The following is a 22047-nucleotide window of genomic DNA, read 5'->3' on the forward strand; positions in this document are numbered from 1 at the left end:
CTCTCTCTCGTCTGTAGTTGCATGAAATTAATTTTTACATGCAAATTCTTTAAAGATTCATGGGTAGATGTACTCAGCCAGTCGTAATGCAAACATACTGCAATTTCCATTTTCGTTGCGACAATTCGCAAAGTATACATTTTGTCATATGTACTAAGTGAAAATATGTTAATGAAAAGAGCCACAATATACTCATTTAAATACAGGGAAATGCATAATAGATGCTATACAGTATTTAAAAAGCAAAAGCGAACAGATGGGTCTTGAAAGTTGATTTAAAGTGAGCCCCTCAATAAAGCAGACATGTTTGTCCGACAAAAGGGCGTTGGGTTTAAAAACTACAATAAAATCGCACATGCGTACTTTTATAGTGCTCAATGTATTTTAAATGTAAATCATTGTGCTGAAATAACACTAATGTGTTTTGGGTAGGCTACACATTACATTATGTAAAAATATAAATCTGTGCAGTAGGCCTATACAGTACAGTAGTAAAATCAAATGAATACCCAGTGCACTTTCTTTTACTTTAGCCTGTATGCTACTGGTAACACAAAATAAATCATGCTGCTGCACTGTACATATTGGTGTACAGTGGGAATAAAAGCTTATTTTAAATTGAACTAGGGCTGTGTTCGAAGGTTCGTTCTATGTCAGGAATTCTTGGTATTTTTAAACTCTCGAAGGTTTCGTCAGTTGCATTCACGCACTGTATGTCTTTTTTTTTTTTTTTTTTTTTTTTAAACAGAAACCGTTTCACAATGTGTTAATACTATAAATCGCACATTAAATGTCACACCTGGGGTACCTATTGCGGTTGTAGTGCTTCAATAAAATATGTACTGAATACCTAGTGTACAAGAGTAAGAGAAGTGCTGTGGTAGAATATGTTTGCAACATACAAAATATACGCTAACACTAATAATTTTAATTTTGAAAACTGAGCCCTGTCCGCACCTCCCCCCTCCCCACTCCAGCTGCTGTTATCCTGAGGCAAACCTTTAATCTCTTCATTCACCATCTCTACAGCAAAGTGTTGTATAGCGTAAGCTGTATTGAAAGAAATGTCTCGAAGCCCCTCTGCTGTTTGGGATGTTTTGGTTAAATGCCCAGACGACCAAAAATAAAAGTTGAATGCAAGTTTAGTACATCTTACTAGAATATTTGAGAACCCTCATTCACACGATCTCCACCCCTTTTTTGTGAAATTATGCAGGAACACCCATAATTGCATATTTATCTAAGGTTGAACCACAAAGAAAAACTGCTGTCGCAAAGCATTCCCTAAAAGGTCGCTAACAGCATTGCGAATGTTTAGTACATTTCACTCTAGACTTCCAGCTCATGTGCTATGGAAATCCAGACACAGGTGCATATGTGTGTAACAGAATCAAAATAAAAAGCAAGAACAGCCAACAAGCAAAGCAAGACTTGATCAAGCTTGTGAAATAACTCTAATGGTAACCGGAGCACCAGAGTTGTTGTTAATTTGTGAAACTAAGGTTACAGTTGGAATAACAGACTTTGGCTGCAGACTGAAACCACTGAATGGTAGTCAACTGGCTGTTATAAGAATTCCACACGCATCTCAAGATTTTTTCTTGTGAGTAGAGATCTGTAATGGAGTTGCCTTAAAACCATTTATGTGCTGAGATACAGCACCACAAAGATTATCAGGCAATTGCACATGACCGCATGACAGTCCGAGTGATAACACTTGAGCAGCAGCAAGAATGCACACGTCTTTGGGAGGACACAGACCGCTAGCTCACACTTAATTCTTCCGGAGTTATTGCAAGAAACAGAAACAAAAAAATGGAAAAGGCAATAAAAGGGACCATTATTTCTAAAAAAAAACTGTGCAGCTATTAAACAGAGGCTGGGTGGCCTTGTGGATTGGCAGCTAAATATGAAGCAACTGAATATCAAGCATCTGAAATCGCTGGTTTGGTTCCAGAGCAGGTCTGTTGGCAGCCCAACTGAAATGAGTGTGTCCAATTCACCAATTCCTCGTAGACAGGAAACCACCACTGAATCTAAACTAAGTGGCATCTTCGCTGCCAAAGACTGGGTGAGAAATGAGGATGAATAAAAGTACTACTGTGAGCACTCGTATATCCGTTACCCAGATACACATCAGTCGAGTTTTACCGCCCTTGTATTAAAAGAGTAAAGTCAATCCACATTATATATGTAACAAATGAATGCACTTACATGTCACACACAATGATGCAAAGCCCATCTCTTCAATGTTAAAGTTCATCTGAATATCTGTCACAGCCCGCGTTTAAAAAAAAAAAATGTAAAAAATTCTCTCTAATCAAATCAGTCTGTCTTATATTGTGCAGTTACACAGCGCTTCCTCCAGTTTCAACAAAGCAAACGAGACAAGCTAGGTTAATGTAACAGTAAATCATTAAACAGTTTTAGATACTGTGATGTATTTAATTTTTTTATCTGTGGTCTTTTGCTGCTTTTGTGACATTAGGGAATTTTCAAGCCCTATATTCTGCAATTTTGAATACTGACTTTGGATACTGTTTTAATTCTGGAAACTGTTGTTGTTTGTTTGTTTTTTTTTAATCATTTGGTTTTCTAAATTGCATTGCCTTTTATATTTTACACAGTTAACATTTAGATTTAATTTTGTTGTTAGGTCGTTAATGGGAAATTTTACATACCTCTACAATACATATTTAAAACTATGCACTGTATTATAGTTAATGAGTCGTGTCTTTAGTTATGACAAGTGATATTTTCAGAATCTGATCAATCTGAATCTAAATACTACTGTACCAACAAAACAATACAGAACATCTAAATGGAAGCCAACTTATTTTAAAACACAGTCCTTTCAGATATGTATTTTTGATATTGTCCGTTTTTCAGGGAACACAAAAAAGATACAAGGGCTGGAACGGGCCAAAATGAAATAATAGGATATGCGTCACACGCGTTTAACCGTCATGAAGTCAAATTTTTATAGGGTTGGATATGTGAGTGATGACTGTATCACATTTATCCAACCTTAGTGGATGGTCCGAGTCAGGCAGGTAAAACTAGAAATGGGAGTTTTTGTAAGCAAAAACAAAGCATCCCCGGTGGTCTAAGGGGTCTTTCATATGAGATTAAATGGTTTGTGCATATGTAGTAAAATGGGACTGTGACAAAAAGATGTATTGTTTGATGCAGTATGTTCAGAGGTTAAAAACAATGCGAACTCTATTGAGAAAAATCATGGAATACAGCTTGGAAAGACACTGTCTCATACAGTGGACTGTATCACTAAAACCAGGTGTAGTCAAATCATGGCTCTTGGTACAGCACAGTGCCTTCAAAACAAAGCACATAATTAAGAGCTTAGAAAGTTGTTTTAATATTGGGTCCCAGTAAAATCTCCCTAAGGTGTTTTCCCTTCCAAGTCACCCCTTGATCGGCCAATTTTGACATACTGTGAAGTACTCAGATCCTGGAGACTTTGTTTCTTGACCTGGCTAATCAGGAGGAGGATCTAAACATTCTGCTCAAAATGCTTTTGGTGTCAGACCTGTTAACCCTTCGAAACATGACAGTTCCGTTTATGCTGGAAAACAGAAATTGAAAGCTGTTAGTGGGAACTCTTAAGTCTCAGTGACTGACAGTTTAACCTGATATGTTAAAGAAACTTGATTTCTGATTATTTTTGCACTCCTGTTAGAATTACAACCTATTGAAAAAGCAATGTCATGTCAAAGGAGAATGAAATACAGCAAGATCATTTGTTTCCCCTGCACAGCACTGTCCCTTTTTCTTTGTGACTGATTTAACATTAACAGATAGTCACACTCCTTGTCTTGTGAGCAGCCTTATTACTGCACCCCTTTCGTTGTGATGCAATTCTTTCGGTTCTTGGCTTTTGCTAATGTTTGCTTTTGCAGTTTTACTTTAATTCAATATATGTACATTAGTCAAGCTTTTTTAAATACAACTCTATTGTAATTTTTTTTTTGCTGTAGGATATGATCTGATTGCAGCTAGACCATTTAAGAAAGCATGAGTTATAATATATTCACCCTGCTTCTTATATTATAATATCACTAGAATAAACATACAGGGTCAACAGTAGTGGCTAGGGATAAAATTACTAGTAATTAAGATAATAAAAGAAAATCACTTATTTAGGATAATGCAACCTCAAAGATGCCCTAAAAGTAACAGCCGCAAACAGTCAGACATGAGAGTAGTAATGGAATGCTGCAATACACTGTTAGAACAGAACTCCTGTTAAGGAATTTTTCTTAGCTCAGTGTTCTATTCCTCACACTCCAGCTTAGCTGATTTGCTGTATATGAACAATAAAAATGACCTTGTTCTCTTTGAGACAGCCTTTTCTCAGAACCCCCTAAACATCCATTCATCTCATGGCACAAAAGCCATTTCCCTCAGTTTGTTTGCTTATTGTTGAAACAGATTGCATGACCGACATTTATTAAAAGAAAAAGATAAGAAAAAGCAGGAATCTGGAAACTCAATGAAACTGGACACATTCTTGACTTAAAGTTGAATTTGAAGTTTCCCACTAATACGGAACATGTCAGGCAGGCAGTTTTGTGGAATGTGAAGGTTGGTAACACCCTCACTACATGAAGGGCTCAGTGAGATCAACCCCTTTGCTTAGCTTGGTGTCTTTGCCATGACCGTGCTGCAAACGGAGCACATCTAGTTCCTCCCTCATCCACTGATTAGACGGACATGGTGCTAAGCACAGTCTTTCACAGCCTGCTTATCTCAAACAGCCTTGCGGAGGAGAGAGACGGCAAGGACAAGCTGCACACAATCTTGACGGCCTGCCAGATGCAATCTTTTTGCAACTTCAATTCTAGGAGAGGTCGGCAGTGCTTGAGCTGAAGGAATTGCAGCGAGGTACACTTGTTATTTGTCAAGCTACCTGGGGGCTCATTCTATTAAAACCTACTGAAATTACATGGCCTGCATTTTCAGAATTTAGTTTGATAATTCTATGGCACTATTAAAATTTAAAAAAATCAAACATGTTACTCTCAGCTAAAAATAAATAAGACCTGATGTGAAAGATCCTGTGCTTTCACCCCTGATAGCATGACTCCGTAGAAGAGGGAAATGGGGCAGCGCTGTATTTCTGTATGAATTTATGTTAATGTAACATCACTGAATGTAGTTAACTGGATCTTCAATTCCTTCTTGGCTTGAAATGTCAAACGGTTGCCCGTCAACCTTTTAATAAAGCTTGCCTACTTTTGTGTTGGTTCAGCAGACTATAATCTCAAGTATTTGCTTGAAAACAGGAGACCTACAGTAAGCAGGCCTAACAATTTACAGACCACAAATGTCACACTTCAGAATACCTAGGTTACGTCAACAGCTAATATAAAAAAGTCAATTAAGCCTAATGGCGAAAATAGTTATTAATTATACTTTAAAATGAAATAAAAAGAACAGGAGATTTACATCCCTCAATTTTTCACTTCATTTTGCGTTTCCATTGCTGTTGTCTGCTTAAAAGTACTGTGCAAACAGTAACAACAGTGTGTAGTGCCTTCACCAAAACTCAAACAACACGAGACATGAAACCTGAATTTTTAAAGGAGCAGTACATTTCCCCTCAAAAAGCTGGATAAGAATCAGGCAACAAATCTTCCTGGTGTCCAGATAGTTTGAGCACAGTGACTCATGAGCACAAACAAAACCAGCTGGATCGAATTAAACAGCTAGCAAATTAAACACTTGCATAATTGACATCTGAGTAACAAATAAATAAATAAATAAATAAATAAATAAATAAACACATGACCTACCACAACCAGCAGAGCACATCTAACTTATTATCTAGTGGTACCACTAAATGTAATTGTAAAGTGCCCCCATTTTCAAAGTTATAGAAGGAATGATCATGTGTTTAAAAAAATCAATGTTTCTAGAAAATGTTTCCTTGAAATATCTGAAGAGCTGTGTTTTCTTGTGTATGCATGGCTTAAGATGGGCACCCCTACTGTCTGAAAATGGTGGCTCTTTCAAACAGATATTAAGCCAGGAAATCTCATGGCAGGCTATTAAAGAAGATAGTCCAAGAACGTATGCCGCTGTCTCTGCCCATCAAAGTTTAAATCAGAGAGATATTTACATGGAGGCTGCAGGAAAGTGAGCTAGACCAGGGATACAAAGGTCCCCTTATCTCTTCCCTTCTGGGAGCATGGAGAGGCAGGCAAGCTACAGGCCTGACCTCCACACAGCTGTAAGCCTCTCGGAAAATGAAGGCTGAGGAAAATAAGCAACAGCTGGGAGGAACCAGAGCCAGGCCTGGTCATGAATCACTTTACATAATTAAGAGCTTATCTGTCATGAAGTAGGACATAATAATGGACAGGGGGAGATCGATCAAAAACACAGCACATGCTTTCAGACCAGTGGTGTTTCTTTGTTGTGGCATATATCTACCCTTTTCTACCAGTAACATATTTCTACCTAAAAAAAATAGTTTGGACTCATTCCAATTCATCCCAGTATTGAATCTTAACTTTCCCATCGCTGCTTTGTTCAACTAATAATGACCTACTGACACAGACCTCTTTTTTTATTTATTTATTTATTTATTTTATTTTTTAGCATTTAAGGAAGCATGCCTCTTTGTACAGCACACATTACACTGTTACAGTAGCTTCCAAAACTGGCAGCTGTTAGGATGCAAGGTACTCTGACAAATTTTGTCCAAGATTCAAATGAGGGCATGCAGGCAGACGGTTTGTCATTAAAAAGCATTTTCAGTCTTCAGTCTTCCTTCACCATAGAAGTATTGAGCCACAAAACGTTACATTCATTATAATACATGGTCTAACTGGAAATATTTTCCAGTCTCAAAGGAACTGACTGAAACCAAGACACACAGAGATATTTAGGGGCCTACACATATAAAAGAAAATATCTGCAGACAATGCTGGGTTTCGTATCGGTTCAGATTTCCCCCCCCCCCATTAGGAAGGTCCATTCAGCAAAGTTATCCAAGCCAGCTCTGAGCTTGTTTTCTTAAAACTCAGCAAGGCATTACCACTGCCTTAGCCGCTTTCAATCGATCTTTTACTGTAGAACAATAACCGAGTTAGAAGTCAAAATTGCTGGAGATTTTCAATGAATACTTCAGAAAGAAAGAGAGTTTTCTGCAAACACCATGGAAATAACTGTATGGTTGGAGCAGTCCTTCAGAGTAAGCCTCTGCTGAGGTTAGTCAAGCCTTTTGTTTGTGTTCTGCCAAACATTTAACTCTCTCCGCCCTTAAGACATGAAAAGACTCTCTGTTGTTTTACAGTCATTTGAGGAAGCTGCCAGGAGACCCTTTTGTGTGCCGTCTTATGTACCTGTCACATGTTATCATTGCACTGACGAGCAATATTACTGACTAAATTCTGAGGTAAATGCGTTAAAACAAGTTGACAAACTTTCCTGCTTTGCCAGTACAGTGGAAAGCAAAAATACAATGAATTACATCATTGTACTTTAACATAACTGGAGCCACAAAATACAAGACTTCAAAAATGACTTAATTAGAGGATAATATGTCATCCACAGAGCTTTAAAGTTGAAAGGCAAATAACTCAAGTTTATCACAGAAGTTAAAACTGTTTCAGTACAGAGGAAACACTTGGTGTGACAGTTTTCAAAATGCATACTAAATGAGTTTTAATTATCCTTCCACAGCAAAGACTGCGTTTAGTAACGTTTGTCAGTGCAGTCTTTTCAATTTACACTTACAAAAATGCAACAGTTCACAGTAGCTAGTCACGTTCATAATGTATTTCAGTAGGGGTTAACATTTTGTATGTCTGTATGTATGCATAGTAGGTATGTATGCATACTGTATATAGATATATTAATACATTATATAAATATAACAGCTTAAATACCTTAATATTATTTGTTCTTCTGTCCTTTATTCTCACTGAAGCCTTTTTACTAACTCTTTCACTTGCCAGGTTCTTTGAACCACATTGGAACACTTTTTATAGATCTCGCCTCGAAATATAATTTACAGATGTCAAAGCCATTACAATTTTTTTTTTTAATTATTATTCCTTTAAAAAGCTAATTTCCCACAAAGACAAAGCACTATTAGAGGGTAGATCAGAAACTGAATCGCCATGTTTTAAAACAACAAATTAAAATCTGTTGACCTCAGAAACATGTCTAAACCGCCAAAGCAATACTGTTCAGTTGTTTGTTACAAGATTGAAAGTAAAGAAAACTAAAGGATGATCAGGTGAAAAGCTCCCCAACTATTTTGTAATATATTTCTCTTACAATGGAAATTGAATGAAAAGTAAGCATCACACTCTTGCAAGCATAAAGGGCAATGAAGTTTCCTGAAAGCAAAAGGTCAGGAACCTAGTAATTAAACAGTTAACAGAGACCATCCATACATGCATCTTTACGTATGGAATGCTTCAGCCCTGTGAATGAAAGAATGCTTTAATAGAGTTTAATGCAGCTGTCAGCAGCCCCCCACACCTCCCTTCCCTGCTCAGACTGTTTCACCTTTCTCAGTGCGTTTCATGCCGTAAGTAAACACCACACAGCTAAGCCATTGGCGTTTCTTTTTCTTTACTTGAAAAGGGTTTTTTTTTTTTTTTTTTTTTTTTTTTAAATCTCAAATCGGACTGTTGTCTAGGAGTCAAACATCCATTAAAAAAAAGAAAGACAAATCCTATTTGCCCTTGTCATTTCACAGCTTAGCACAGCTCACACAGTTGAACAGTTAAAGAACCTGCAGAAGCTCTCCTTGTCAGCACGCCTTACTTTAAATTCCTGCAGTAGTTTAAACTGGGAGGAGGGGCCTGATAGAAAATGTAGCGTGTTTCCTGTGGACTATGCAAAGCTTGCTATCTTTCACAAAAAAAAAAACAACAACGAAAAAACATATTTATACTAGCTTTCCCTTAAGCAATTGAAAAAAAATGATTTTCAGCAAATCACTTCGGAATGTTCCTTTAAGAGGTACTTGCAGGAAGGACAGCTACAAACTAACCTACCAATTACGGCGCTGTAAATAGAAAACAAAAAAAGAAAATGGATTGTTGTCTCCACCACGAGGGAACACCCTTTTAACAGGGATGAGACTAGGCTGGGGCTTGTACTCATAGAAGTGAAACAGACAAGTTCAAATGAAACAGCACAATGCTAGCTTTCTATCAAATACTGTGATATAATCGCCTTGACGTTTTTCACAGCAGAATCCATTTCATCTACACTGCGACAGACAAGTTAAAAAACGTTTTTTTTGCTTGTTTTTTTTTTAGAAAACTAAGTTTAAATGACTTCACAAAGCCAACCTCAGAAAAAGAGTAAAACACCACCTATAAAATATGCCAGCTTGACAGTAATTGACAAGCAAAAGTGAAAGGCCAGCAAGAGAAGCTGTCTGAAGTCTGAGGGTCACTTTTCAACATCTCATTTGTAACATGACTGAGGGAACAGTTGAGGGAGATGGTGTGGTTTTCCTCAATTGAAAGGAAGAGGGAAAAAACACAAGGGAAAGCTGTGGAAGACACCACAGCCCCCACTGGGGACCTGACATGTTATTGTACTGGCCTCTGGTTACGGGCTGAGCAGGGGGTTAACAGACCTGATCTCTTCCGTTTCTATACAGGGCTTCACCCTGGAGCAGACCCACACAAAGTACACATCAGTGACAGTCAGTGGGACAAACAGGCAATAGAGGCAATGGGTGTCCACGTACTGTAAAGGTCAGGTTTACAAAGCTTTGATAAGGATTGTCTTCCAATTTCTCTGCAACCTGCTACAGCTTTGTACAATCTGTAAATCAACTAGCCTGTGCAAACAAGTATTAGAAAAGAAATACATTTCTACACTTAAACCATGGCTGGTTCGAAAACATTCCAACAGATAAAGAAATGAACTCAGTCGTGAGGTTTGAGATCCGTCAGCTACTAACAAGCAGGCATGCAGTGACCTTTTCTCTTATGCTAGTGTGTCCTTATTTACAGACGGCCAGGCAGACAAGCAGAGGTTCCTCCAAATATCCAGATTCTGATACTCTCAACAAATGCTGGTAAAGAATGTAACCAAATGTGAAACCACGATTTATTACAATTTGATATGCATTCCTTTAGATGGAAGTAAAAGTGTACGTGTGACAGGCCACAGTAAATGCCAACTTTACTGTAATACTAAAAGGAAAGCTTCACAGCATGTTAATGAGCCTCAACAAAGGCATTTACCAGTTTGACTTTCTATCTTACAGCAAGCACGCTAATTAATCCACTAGTATGCTAACTGTTACAAGATAAACACCAACTGAACAAATCATTATTTTATGGCTTGCACTTTTAATGGCACTCACACTTATTTCAGCACTGCTTTTTTTTTTTTTTTGGACAGGGGGCTGTGCTCTTTGTACTCGTGCTCTGCTGTTCTGCCTCTATTGTAATGCAGATGGTTGCAGTGTGTTTGTACACACTGGCCTCAGTGCTTTCTGTGTTGTAGTGTCTGGCTTCCCAGCTCTAAAAATCCTGTGGATTACTAGGCAACAAATCACTTCCCCCACATGGTCTTTGCTGTGGTATTTACTCTAGGAAATTGGATTAGGGAATTGTAACAATGATTTACATGCTGGCAAAAAAAAAAAACCTCTTGTACTTGCTGCCACTCAAGTTTGACAACAATAACAACAACAAAAAATAGCGTATACACACATAGAGACTTCCTCTGAGAACAATGGTCTGTGTTTATGTCCCCAGATATCATAGTGTGCACTTGTCAGTCGCAGCTCACGCAGGGAGTCTTAAAGGCATATTAACCCAGATTTAGATGAAAGCATTTGAGTATGAATGCTGGAGTTATTTCCAGGCACCAGCAGAAAAAAAAATCCAATTTCAAAGGTATTACTGTATTATCACAGGTTCAGCTTTCCTGTCCATTTTCTTTACTGCTTTTATTTCTGATCCCATGGTCATCCTTAGTAGGGTCTAGGTTTTAGGGAAAATGAAGCAGATCCATTCAAATGCATAGACTGGATGGCAAATGGCAAAAAGATAACTACAGGAAACCATGCAGGTTATATCAATGTAATGACGCAGTAAAACCACTGGACTTTATTGGCCCAAAATGTAAACTTTATGGTAACAAACTACGCCACAGGACAAAATAAATAAACAACTCCAGATAAACTTCTTTTAAAGGGATACTAAGTGTTTAATGCTAATGAATTCTGGTGTGTCAGACTAATAGAGGAGAGCAGGGCTTGATAATCAGCCCATTGTTCTCTCTCAAGGACCCACTGTAAACAGGGCCTGCAATATTAGAGAGGGAAGGAGGAGGAGGAGGAGGGCAGGCTAAATTATATTAGCAACATTTCCTACGGCCAAACAGTCATAATAAACTTGAAAGAGGGATGGAAGGCAAAAACAACATGAGTCAAATATCAGGAGTCAAATAGTCTTTCTGTCTCTGTCTCAACTGTCTTTTATTGAAGGTGCTCGTAGAAGCTAGCACTCTTCTAGCTTGTCTAAGGAGGTGCCATGTTTGTTTGTATTTATTTGTTTAAAGAACAACAGGAACGCCCTGCTGGGATGAAACGTCTGTTTCAAAGAAGTACCCCGCTGGCGGTGGCATTAGCAGCCCCAGCAAAACCCATAAATTGCATTGAAATTGAACACGTCTTCAGCAGAGCAGACTCTTGAAAAACAACACAATCACTCCCCCCCCCCCAAAAAAGCATTATTTTGTTCAAAGCCACATGGAAATGAGAGGGGAGCGAAAAAAACATTATTGAGTGTATTTGTTAAATAAATGCTTCCCTTAAAGTTTTTTGCACCATTGGAACATATGGTACTGCAGGACGGATCTGACAACCCCAAATACATACTATAATTAGTAGCCAATGCTCATGGGGGCGGGGGGGGGATAAATTTCCTTCTGATCCCTTTGTGAGTTGTTGCAGTGTTTAAATACAATGGAAGCAGTGTGTGCCTGCCCTGTGTTGCGTGCAGTTGCAACGACCACTACACTTTCATCATCGTATGTGAGTCGCTACACTCCAAGAAAAAGGCAGTGACGTGGTTCCTTTTTATTTTCGCCATTCAAAAACTAATCCTCTATGCCAGAAGTCATTAAAAAAATAATCTTTATGTTGTACCTCACATTGGAACATTGCTGTGTTTTATTGCCTTTAGGTTACATTAGAATAAACTCCAAACCCTATCTTGAAGCGTCAGGGAAAGATTTCATGAATGCAAGATGTTTGTTTTGTTTATCAATATTGTGTCATGGTTAGATTTGTTAGCTATCAGTTGGTATAATAATAAGTTTTTGCTCAAAACAGCCAACTTCCCAATGTTTTGGTATGTTTAACATACCTTTGTCAAGGGAAAGCGTGTATAAAAACAAACAATGGAGGTACTTATAAGATTTTTATGCCATGGTAACAACACTCATTTGAATAATAAAATGGAGATTAAAAACGAGTCTACATAGATTGGTTTTCCAATGTGTAAAGAAATCAATCGTTTACAACTTCAAAGTAAATGCAATAAGTCTATATATGTGTTGAGCTGATCTGAACAGTTTTGGACATCTTGCATAGGAGTACAGATAATCCTTGATACAGTATTCAAAAAACAGGCTGCAAATGATGCTTAACCCTGAATAGAATTAAAGTGGTTTAAAAAGTCAGAAAACCATTTCTTTTTTTTAATGCATGTGCCCTTTTTTTGGTAACGATGCAAATCGATGCAACTCCCATTTCTGTCCTTTTTAAAACCACGCTGTGATTACCATTGATAATCCCTGTCATTGTCTGGAAGTGTCTTGATGCTCTTAGCCCTATCCGACACCCACCTTCCAAAACAAACCCCCATCCTCCACAGCCCACCCACTCTGGTCATCTTGCAGCAGGCTTTATCCTAAGAGATGGAGCCCCTGGTGGAAACCTATGGACTCCCCGTAAAGAGTTAAGCCGCTGCCTGTCTGATTCTTTGCAGTACAATCGTCCCCTGCGAGGGATAAATGCTGCCACCACATGCGGTGTCACACAATCAAGTGGAGCTAACTTGTAAACCAAATTGTTTTTTTATGCTTAGTAATCCACTTTAATAAACCTCAAATAAACTGAGAGAGAGAGAGAAAGAGAGACGATCAGAGCCACAACCTAGAAATGGTTTGCACTGCACTGCAAAGCTAAGGGGTTAAACTATATTAACATACAGCATAAGTAAAAGCCATTCGCCGCTGGCTAGACTACCTGTTCCCCAGTTAAATCAATAATGACAAGAACAGAAACAAACGCCTTTGAAAGTTTTAATTATAAGGCCAATACACAACGCTGCAGAGACACAGGCAAACAGTGAAATTGAGATCTGGTCAACACATTTCCTCTTTCACAAGCTGAGCTTAAGCAGATCTCCAGTGCAACCCCACCAACCACCCCATTAAACACAGATTTAGCTCCTAGTCTGTCCAAATTTGTCAGTGAAAAACAAATAGCTACCCCCACATGCTGGGCTCCAGTTCTTGCTCCACTTAATTGCTGTTTGAGAACACGGCGTGCAGAAAAAAAAGGTATTCCTCCATTGTGTGTCTAATTAGCCTGATTGTCCAATGTAAACTCTTTGTTGATGGGGGACCTTGCTTACAACGGTTATATTAACTGCTGGATACTCTGGCTCTTTATTCCGCCAGACACCATTCACATGGAGTTTAAATTAAACAATATGGACTCGACAGAAAGGAGAGCAGTAGAGGAGTTCTGTGGGGCAGCTATCGTAATGACAAAATTATCAATAGGTACATAGTCTATTAAAAAAGAAAGAAATTAAGAAAATGTTACATAATGAAAGGACTGCACTTTCAAGTAAAAATAAACTGTATTTAATCTGCAAATGCAGCTCTTTTTTTCAAATTGAGCTTGAAAGCTGGGTTTGAATCCCACCTCAGTCAAAAGACCTTGGTCAGTCATTTGACCACTTTGAACCTCACAGCCTAACATCAGCTGTAACAATTTAATTTAGCTAAAAACTAGGGCGTAAAGTTGTCTCACATGATCGCCGAAATCTGTACTGTACAATGTTAAAAACAATTTTACCTGCATATTAAAATGGGGATGTTGGTCCACTTGTAGGTGTGGAGAACAATGGTTGATGTGCTTATGGACAAGCTGCTGATTCTCAAGGGGTGTCATGAAATTTCTGTACACACTGCACATTGCCATAATTGGAGGACACTTTAAACACTTGTAGTAACAGTACTGAACATTGTGGCTCTTCACGTCTCACGTACAAACCAAGAGAAGTGCCAGCCTTCTGTTCAAAGTAAGATTGGCTTGAGCATAGGCTGCTGTAAAGAAGAGGCTCCCTCCTTTTAAAATAATAGCTGCTTTTAGTTGTGGAAGAGCAAGGAATCATCACAAGTTGTCAGAATCACAAAGTTAATTCACAGGTTGTCAGAACTCACTGCGGTGATCGCTGCACGGAGACAACAAAGGACTAGAAACAACAGGTTAAGACACATCTGCCTAAAAGTGATTCTAAAAATATTTCAAGTTTTAATAGGACACGCTTACAGTTATAACAGCTTCTGAGGCACAGCTAAAGTTTTCTGCGCACAAAAATATATATATATATATTTATTATAACAATGTGACTGACGTTTTAACCTAAGTAATGGTGTTAGCAGTCGAGCCAGAACTTGACTCACATCTCCCGCACAACTGTGATTCAGTAAATAGTACTCTTGATGCATTGAAAAGAACATTAGGATCTAAGAAGGCTAAAAAAAAAAAACAGCAGTGCATCGACTACAAATGTAGACACAAACACAAGCAAAACTCTTCCTGGAAGGGCAGTTAAGCGGCTACTGACACACAGACAGGTAAAGTAAAGCATTCTGACAAGATGGAGAAAAACATTTTGTGGAAACACTTGTAGAAGTTAGATAAATACATTATCGAGTATATGTGTTACTGCAAGTTCAATATACAAATAAAATGTGAATTTGCATAATAATTCTTTCTAAGAAAATCAGCTACACCACTAGTCTAAAGTATCTTGTTACAGAATTTCCACTTGGCTCAGGCTTGCTCAGAGACTGTCCAATGGACAAAATATGCTGGAGAATTAACACATATAAACAGTTAAAAGCATTATGCAAGCTCTCAGAGGATATTAAATGAGCCTGATCATGGTAAATTAGTCTCAGGCAACACCCAGCAGTTTTTACACTGGGTGTTATCTAAAAAATGTGCCATGTCGCCTGTGGAGCCAAGACAAATCTGCAGTAGTTAGTTATACTTGTATTATTCATTCCTCAAAAAACACTGGATATGATATCCAAATCCTGCAAATGTTCCATGAAGTAAATTCAGTTGCATGAGGGAAAAGATTGCCTGTCATGCCAAGACCAAAAAAAATGCTGACTTCTACTGTTACGCAAAAAGAAAAAAAAATGCTAAAACATCTCTCTGCTCGTGTGTGTGTGTGTGTGTGTGTGTGTGTGTGTGTGTGTGTGTGTGTGTGTGTGTGTGTGTGAAGTTCAAATGCCACATTGAGGAAGTAGCCTGGAGTTACTGTCTTTATTCCTTCCTGAAAAATCGGAAATATTTTAATGAAATAATTAAATTAGGTTGTCTACAGCACATGAAGGTTGTTGCACTGAAGAGAAGACACAATGACAGGACTGTGCAATCAGCAAGACTCCTGAAGGGTCTAGCAGCCTGTGTTTACTTGACTTCGGAGAGACGAAGAGCTGACTGGTACTCTCGCAGCCAATACTCCTTCACAACTTCCCAAACGTGCAACTTCCCTTCCTTTATTTGTGTGTTTATTTGATCAACTTTTTATGATTTGACACTCAACCTCAAGTCCATCGACTCCATCTACAGATGCTTACCCAATGAAGTAGAATCATCACCACACTCGTTTATTCTTATTGCCGGTAGGTACAATCTATAAGAAACTTTGTCAGTACACATATGAAGGCATCAGACTTGGCTATTTTGATTGAGCATTTTGAAGTTATGAGAGATTTCTTCTAAACCAACATCCATGGACTCTCACAGCAATAATTTAATGTGGGTCCTAGCGTTTGTAGTCAAACCAAAAGCTTTCTCCACACACTGTTGGATACTACACCTGTATTTTTCTAAGTTACGTTTACCAGATATTATTTCCCTACAGATAGACTTTCAGTGTTGCATTGTATAGTACAATACATTTTAATGGTCTATACCCCCCTTATAGCAACCATATTTTACATATAGGAAAAACTACAATCCAGCATGATGGCTTGGATATTAACATTAGAAATTAGTTGAAGCCCATACCTCAACAGCACCTTTTTGTTTCTGCCATGTAGCCAACCATAAATAACACCTTTGACAAGCCTACAAATCAACCCACAAGCATGGCTTTTGACTGCTTCACATTGCAGCCCACATATGCGCTTCATGTATGCTTTGCTCAATAATGTAGTTGACAGCAGCAATATGTTAAAGCACTAATACTGGCATACTCAAATACTGTACCTCCAGTTGGGAGTTGAACAACTGAACAATAATATAGACAAATTTACTTTCTTTTACTCATCGATTCCTTTTTTAAATCTACAGTACTGCATGAAATACTCTTCAGCATTAGAAACAATGCATTTACTTATATGATAATCACCAACGTTAAAATGATGGGTTTTTTTAAAAAAAAACAAATGCTGTTCATCAAATGGAACATATTAGAAGTGTAGATATCATATCTTTTTTTTCTTCTCTAGGCTGCCAGTCTGCATCACAGTGCAGAAAAAAATAATTGCCTTGCACTATAAGTTTCCACTTTTTTGTTTACTTTCAGCTAAGCAATAAAATAAAGGGTTGCCTTTTCGCTGAATGCATCATTGTTCGATTGTTTGAGATTCAATCTGCTTAGGCACCATCACCCAACATTGCAAAGCTAGTGTTATGTCTTTGGTACACAGCTGAAGCAACCAGAAAGATAGAAAGATTCTGTGACTACTCTTAATACATCTGACCTGTCTGTTTTACATAATAAAGGGTGTTTTTATAAATTGTGAAAAACAGTGTCTCGATGTCTGCATATTATAAACATTTAAAACAAAATACCAAAGCAGACTTTGAGCCAGATTCTCGAACATATTTTGAAAGTAAAAACACCAATTACAAATTACTAATTACAAAATAACATAGGACTACTTATACATTAAATACCATGTGTTTCTGCTACAGTTAATGAATTAGGTGTGTTTTCCCTTTCTAAAAAGGCTATGCTAAAGACGTTTTGAAGTTTAAAAACACTGAGAACCTGGTCCATTGACACTAGTCTAAATATTCAAATTTAGTTCAAGAACACTGTACATGTCCATTTTGAATTCAGATTTAATGTACCAAGAAAAACGTCTCATATCAGTGATCTTGCTAAACAATTGGGCAAGTCCCATACAGGAGGGCAGATGGGCTCCTGATCCACATAGTAATGTCATTGTTGTTGTTGTTTCCCATTACTCCACAGAGACCTAGACCCAATGTGAGAATTTTTACACATAAACAAGACAAGTTTGCTTGGGCCCATCTCATTTGACAAACCACATAATGAACTTCGTATTTCCATTAATGGTTAACTTAAAGAAAGAGAAAGAAGAAAAGAAGTCTAGTTTGTAAACAATGCTGATATGGTGCACAGTTTTCCAAGATTAAAGTTCTCAACATGCAGGGATATTGAAAAAGCCATTCACGTTTTACTCACCCCTGGCGCAGTCTGTGAATGCAATTATCTCCAAAACGAGAAGGGCAATCTGTACAAATTCCATTCTGACACTGATAAACTTCCGATTTTCTAATCTAAAAAAAAAAAAAACATGTGAATTAACTTTATTGAATGGTCAAAAGCAATAATGTTGGCATGATTTTCCACACTTGGCAGTGAAAAAAAAACAAACAAAAAAAAACAGTTAAAGCAGCGATTAAATACCCTTCAGGACCCAGAAAACAGCCACTTCTTAATGCGGTTTGCATCGCTGTCTGGATTACTGCCAAAAGTTGTAAAAATATAAACACTGAAGTACTGTACTTGTCACAAGTAACAATAAAAGCGGTTGTTAATCATCTAACACGCTAAAATTGTCATGTATCCTTACGCTGTTAACTTTAGATACATGTGCCAAGACCTCATTCTGGGAACAGATTCTGCTTTATCTCCAATGATTTTCATTTCATTTCATATTTATTTTATGTTGTAGAATTGCCTAGCTAGTATAATAATAATAATAATAATAATAATAATAATAATAATAATAATAATAATAATAATACATGTACATTGTTCAGATAACCCTTAACAAATATACTATCATTAAAAAATACAAAATAAAATAAAAATCTGTTGTGGTAGGCTACTTTGTGACATTTAGTTGGGATTAGCATTATACAGTAGCTTCCACCTTGCTGCTAATCAAAGCGAAGCAGAAGTACACTACACAATCTACAGTTTCGAGTGTTATTTATTGCGTTACTATAACATTAGGCACGCATATAAATGCCTTAGACTCAAACATGAAGCTTTCGTTTTTTATAGATTCCTGCTGATAAATTGTGAATAATTGATATCACTGTTAGATGTTCTTAATTAAAACTTGCTTTTCAAACATAATCCGAATTCCTGTCTCTTGTAAACTCCGTGTCTAAAGACTTAGTGCCCCGCGGACACAAAGCAATCCAACAATTGCATCCAACAAGGAAAGTAATTACACATTGTCACTGGGTGCTAATTTGCAACGAAAGTTCTTAATAAAAGGCGTAAAAAAGGTATAATCCTCTTTCGGAACATTTGCTTTATGCAGCAGCCTACACTGAGTGGCACTATTTATTTATTTATTTATTGGCTATTTGCTACATTTATCATAGAAACTCACACACATAAACTAACTAAACATGTATGAAACTACTTTAGGTCCATGTATTGTATATGTTTAAGTGATTTTAAAAATATTTCAAGGAAAAGCACAGCCTACTGAAGCTATGAATCAAACTGAGCAGCCTGCAGGACATCCTACCCTCACCTGTACTTCAGACCTATACATTTTCTAAAAAGCACCCTACATATTTACAATGTATAGTCTGTACTGTAATGGATATTGTTCTGGTTATACAAATCAGATGAGCTATAAATACTATATAGCAAAATACTATTTTGAACCTAAAAGGTAATAACACTACATTCTGCCCAATTCGCCAATGACTAGCCAACTGTTGCATGAACTGTCTATTCATTAGTACAGAGTTTCAATCTTTAAATTTGGGTATAGTCAGCAGGCTACTTCACATTCCATCGTTTTCCATACATTGTAAAGTCCTTTCGCTGCTTTCATAAACTTTTTTTTTTTTTTTAGTTTTATTAACGACACTAAATAAATTAGTGGCCACTCTTGCGTATCCATCAAAGTGCACGTCTGTCAGTCAACTTGCCCATCAAATTAGGATTACTATACATCAATACATTGCAGTATAAACAAACTGAATAGTGCAGTCAAACAAACACGATTTGCTCATAAAATAAGCATTTAAAAGATACATGCGGTAAAGACTTCACAGTAAATAAAAACGTTGACCTACTACAGCAAAAGGTTACTGACCTCGTACCTGAAGTTCCACTGGATGTACGCTTACAATCCGTTTGCAAAAGACAGTATTTCCATATTTAAAGTATGCTCCTTGTGTTACTTTTTAAAATAAATCCATTAAGTCCAGTCATACATATGCTTCCCGCTGATTCTTAGTCGCAGATCTCGCAGAGAGTTTATTAAATCAAACGTTGAACTTTGACAGACTGCAGACTCTCCTAAAAAAAGAGGCTCCAGCCAGAGTAGTCTTGCTGCAGTATGCGAAACCAGAAGATATGCGCGATGACTACAGGCTGAATTATTCTGGCAGCGCTATATCAGTATTGTAGGCTCTCACAATCGTAAATACATATACAGTAAAGACGCTAGTACAAGCAGCCCTGTTAAAATAAGTCAGTCATATAGAACTGCTTCTTGTATGTATTTCCAGTGTGCAGTACGCTCATCCATCAGTGCTACTAGAGATCCGCAGCAGATCTTGATATTCTGGGAATGGTCGTGTCAGATCTTAGTGAATTCCAGCAGATCTCTTGAGTGTAAACTGTTGGGATGTACCTTTCTCTCCTCCCGCTTGTGTATTTGAGACGAAATCACGTTAAAAGCTAGTGTTGTAGTAATTCCAGTTCTATTGGCCGACTCTGATTCCAGGCGATGGCCATAAACAGAAAGATTGCAGCCCAGCCCCGTTCTAAACTTCTGACCAATCAAAATTCAGCGATTTGTAGCGCGCTGTCAAAACTTAACTCTTTAGTTTCTGCTGGAGCATTGCAATGCGTCTTGGTTTAAAATTCAGCCAGGTGTTGTATGGAGAACTGTGCTAGTCATTACACTACAAGCAGGGTTTGATACAATTATTTAGAAATGTAAGCAATACCAATTCGATATGTATAGGTTTACGTGACGCTACTAAACAGGGCATGGTGCAAAGCAAAAATATATTATTTGTTGTGACATATTGTTTTGTCAATCTTACAGTAATGCAGTGTTTCATTAAATCTGCATTCTAAGCTACTTAAGTGTTACCATGCTATGTAATGGTTTCAATATATGGCGTGCTTAATTAAATATAGGATAGATGTTTCCATTCTGGAATAAAACATTTTGCGTTGTGTTTTTACAGCGTTTCGGACATTATAAAGCACGTCTACTGTTATTATCGAAGAACCACAAGTAGTCTTTTGAGATACGCAAATCCCGCTGGCTGGACAAACGAGAAGCATTGTGTCTCCGTATAGTGTGAAGCCGGGCTGGATCTTGTGTGCATTTGTCTGTGTGTTAAGGGTAGTTGACGGGAATTTGTGTGATGCTGATTGTGAATCTGAGTACATTTCCACGTGCCGTCACCTTTGGTTAAAGGGGTGAGACACACAGGCGTGCAAAAATGATAACAAATTACGTGTGATTGTAAGACATGCTTTTCTAAAACATGCTAAATCCGAACAAATTGGTTGTTGTACACAGTTTTACAAAAAAAGGTTATTTTATTTTACATGTATCTTGAAAGCAAAATATAAGTAAAAAAACAATCATATATTTCGTTTAAATGTTATAAAATGTTATTGTACATAGTAGTAGTCGTAGTAGTAGGGCCTAGTAGTAGTATTAATAAAAATGTGCGCCCATTCAAATTACTGAATTTCCATTTTACCATCAACATGTATTATTTTTGTAATTGTATGCATTCAAACCTACAGATAAGAGGTCAATATTTTGAATAACAGAATGGCATTTGTGGTTTGTAATAAAGGTGTTTTGGGATAGTGTTAAATACGTCGTCAACTTCAAGTATGTGCAACTATTAAAATAACGAAATAAATCGTATAATATATGTATATCATTGAGGGTTGTTTCCTGAAACCAAGTTGTTTCTTGCTTATTTCTATACTGTTACGATTGTTGTATTGATCTAAGAAAAAAAAAGAACGTTACCATCGTTGTATAAATATACTGTATTCCATTCATTGTTTAAACAGTGGTTACATTTTATGCTACGCATTCATAACTGTGAAGTTATGCAACAAAATATTGCATTTAAAACTGTGGACGTCTTCTCCACACCGTTAGATCGACAAGGTGTTGGTTAATTTTTTTTTTCTTTTTTCTTTTTTTTTTAATGAACCCTTAAATTAACATCCCTTTATCGGCTGTAGTCATTAAAGGTTTTTTTTGTTTTGTTTTGTTTTTTTTTTTTTTTTTTTGTTTTTTTTTTTTTGGGGGGGGGGGGGGGGGGCAAATGTTTAGATATAGTTGATAGGGATAAGTACCCTACTGTTTGATTGTAAAGAGTCCTAATGAATTTTATATGCAGGCATAAGGCATTGTTAGAAAATATAATTTCATGAAATAGAATGCCTTTACACCTGTTGTTATAACATAAAGGATACGGTACAGATCATTTTCGAATTA

The 22047-nt window shown here is 37.3% G+C and overlaps 1 protein-coding gene across 2 annotated transcripts in view; it reads right to left on the reverse strand.

Moving 5' to 3' along the window:
• Nucleotides 1–20291, reverse strand: part of LOC121330992 (fibroblast growth factor receptor-like 1) — a 95376-nt gene extending 75085 nt beyond the window's left edge. Inside the window, exons 1-2 of one of the 2 annotated variants that reach the window (XM_041278078.1) lie at nt 19661–20291; nt 17769–17863 (exon numbers count right to left, since the gene is read on the reverse strand). In XM_041278078.1, the coding sequence (XP_041134012.1) occupies nt 17769–17832 (64 nt within the window). In that variant the 5' untranslated portion in view covers nt 17833–17863; nt 19661–20291. Of the gene's footprint in view, nt 1–17768; nt 17864–19653 lie in introns of both variants that reach the window. The other variant, XM_041278069.1, reaches the window with a different exon arrangement.
• Between the last annotated feature and the right edge of the window lie 1756 nt (nt 20292–22047).

The sequence above is a fragment of the Polyodon spathula genome, chromosome 2 (assembly GCF_017654505.1).
Source record: "Polyodon spathula isolate WHYD16114869_AA chromosome 2, ASM1765450v1, whole genome shotgun sequence".
Taxonomy (NCBI): domain Eukaryota; kingdom Metazoa; phylum Chordata; class Actinopteri; order Acipenseriformes; family Polyodontidae; genus Polyodon; species Polyodon spathula.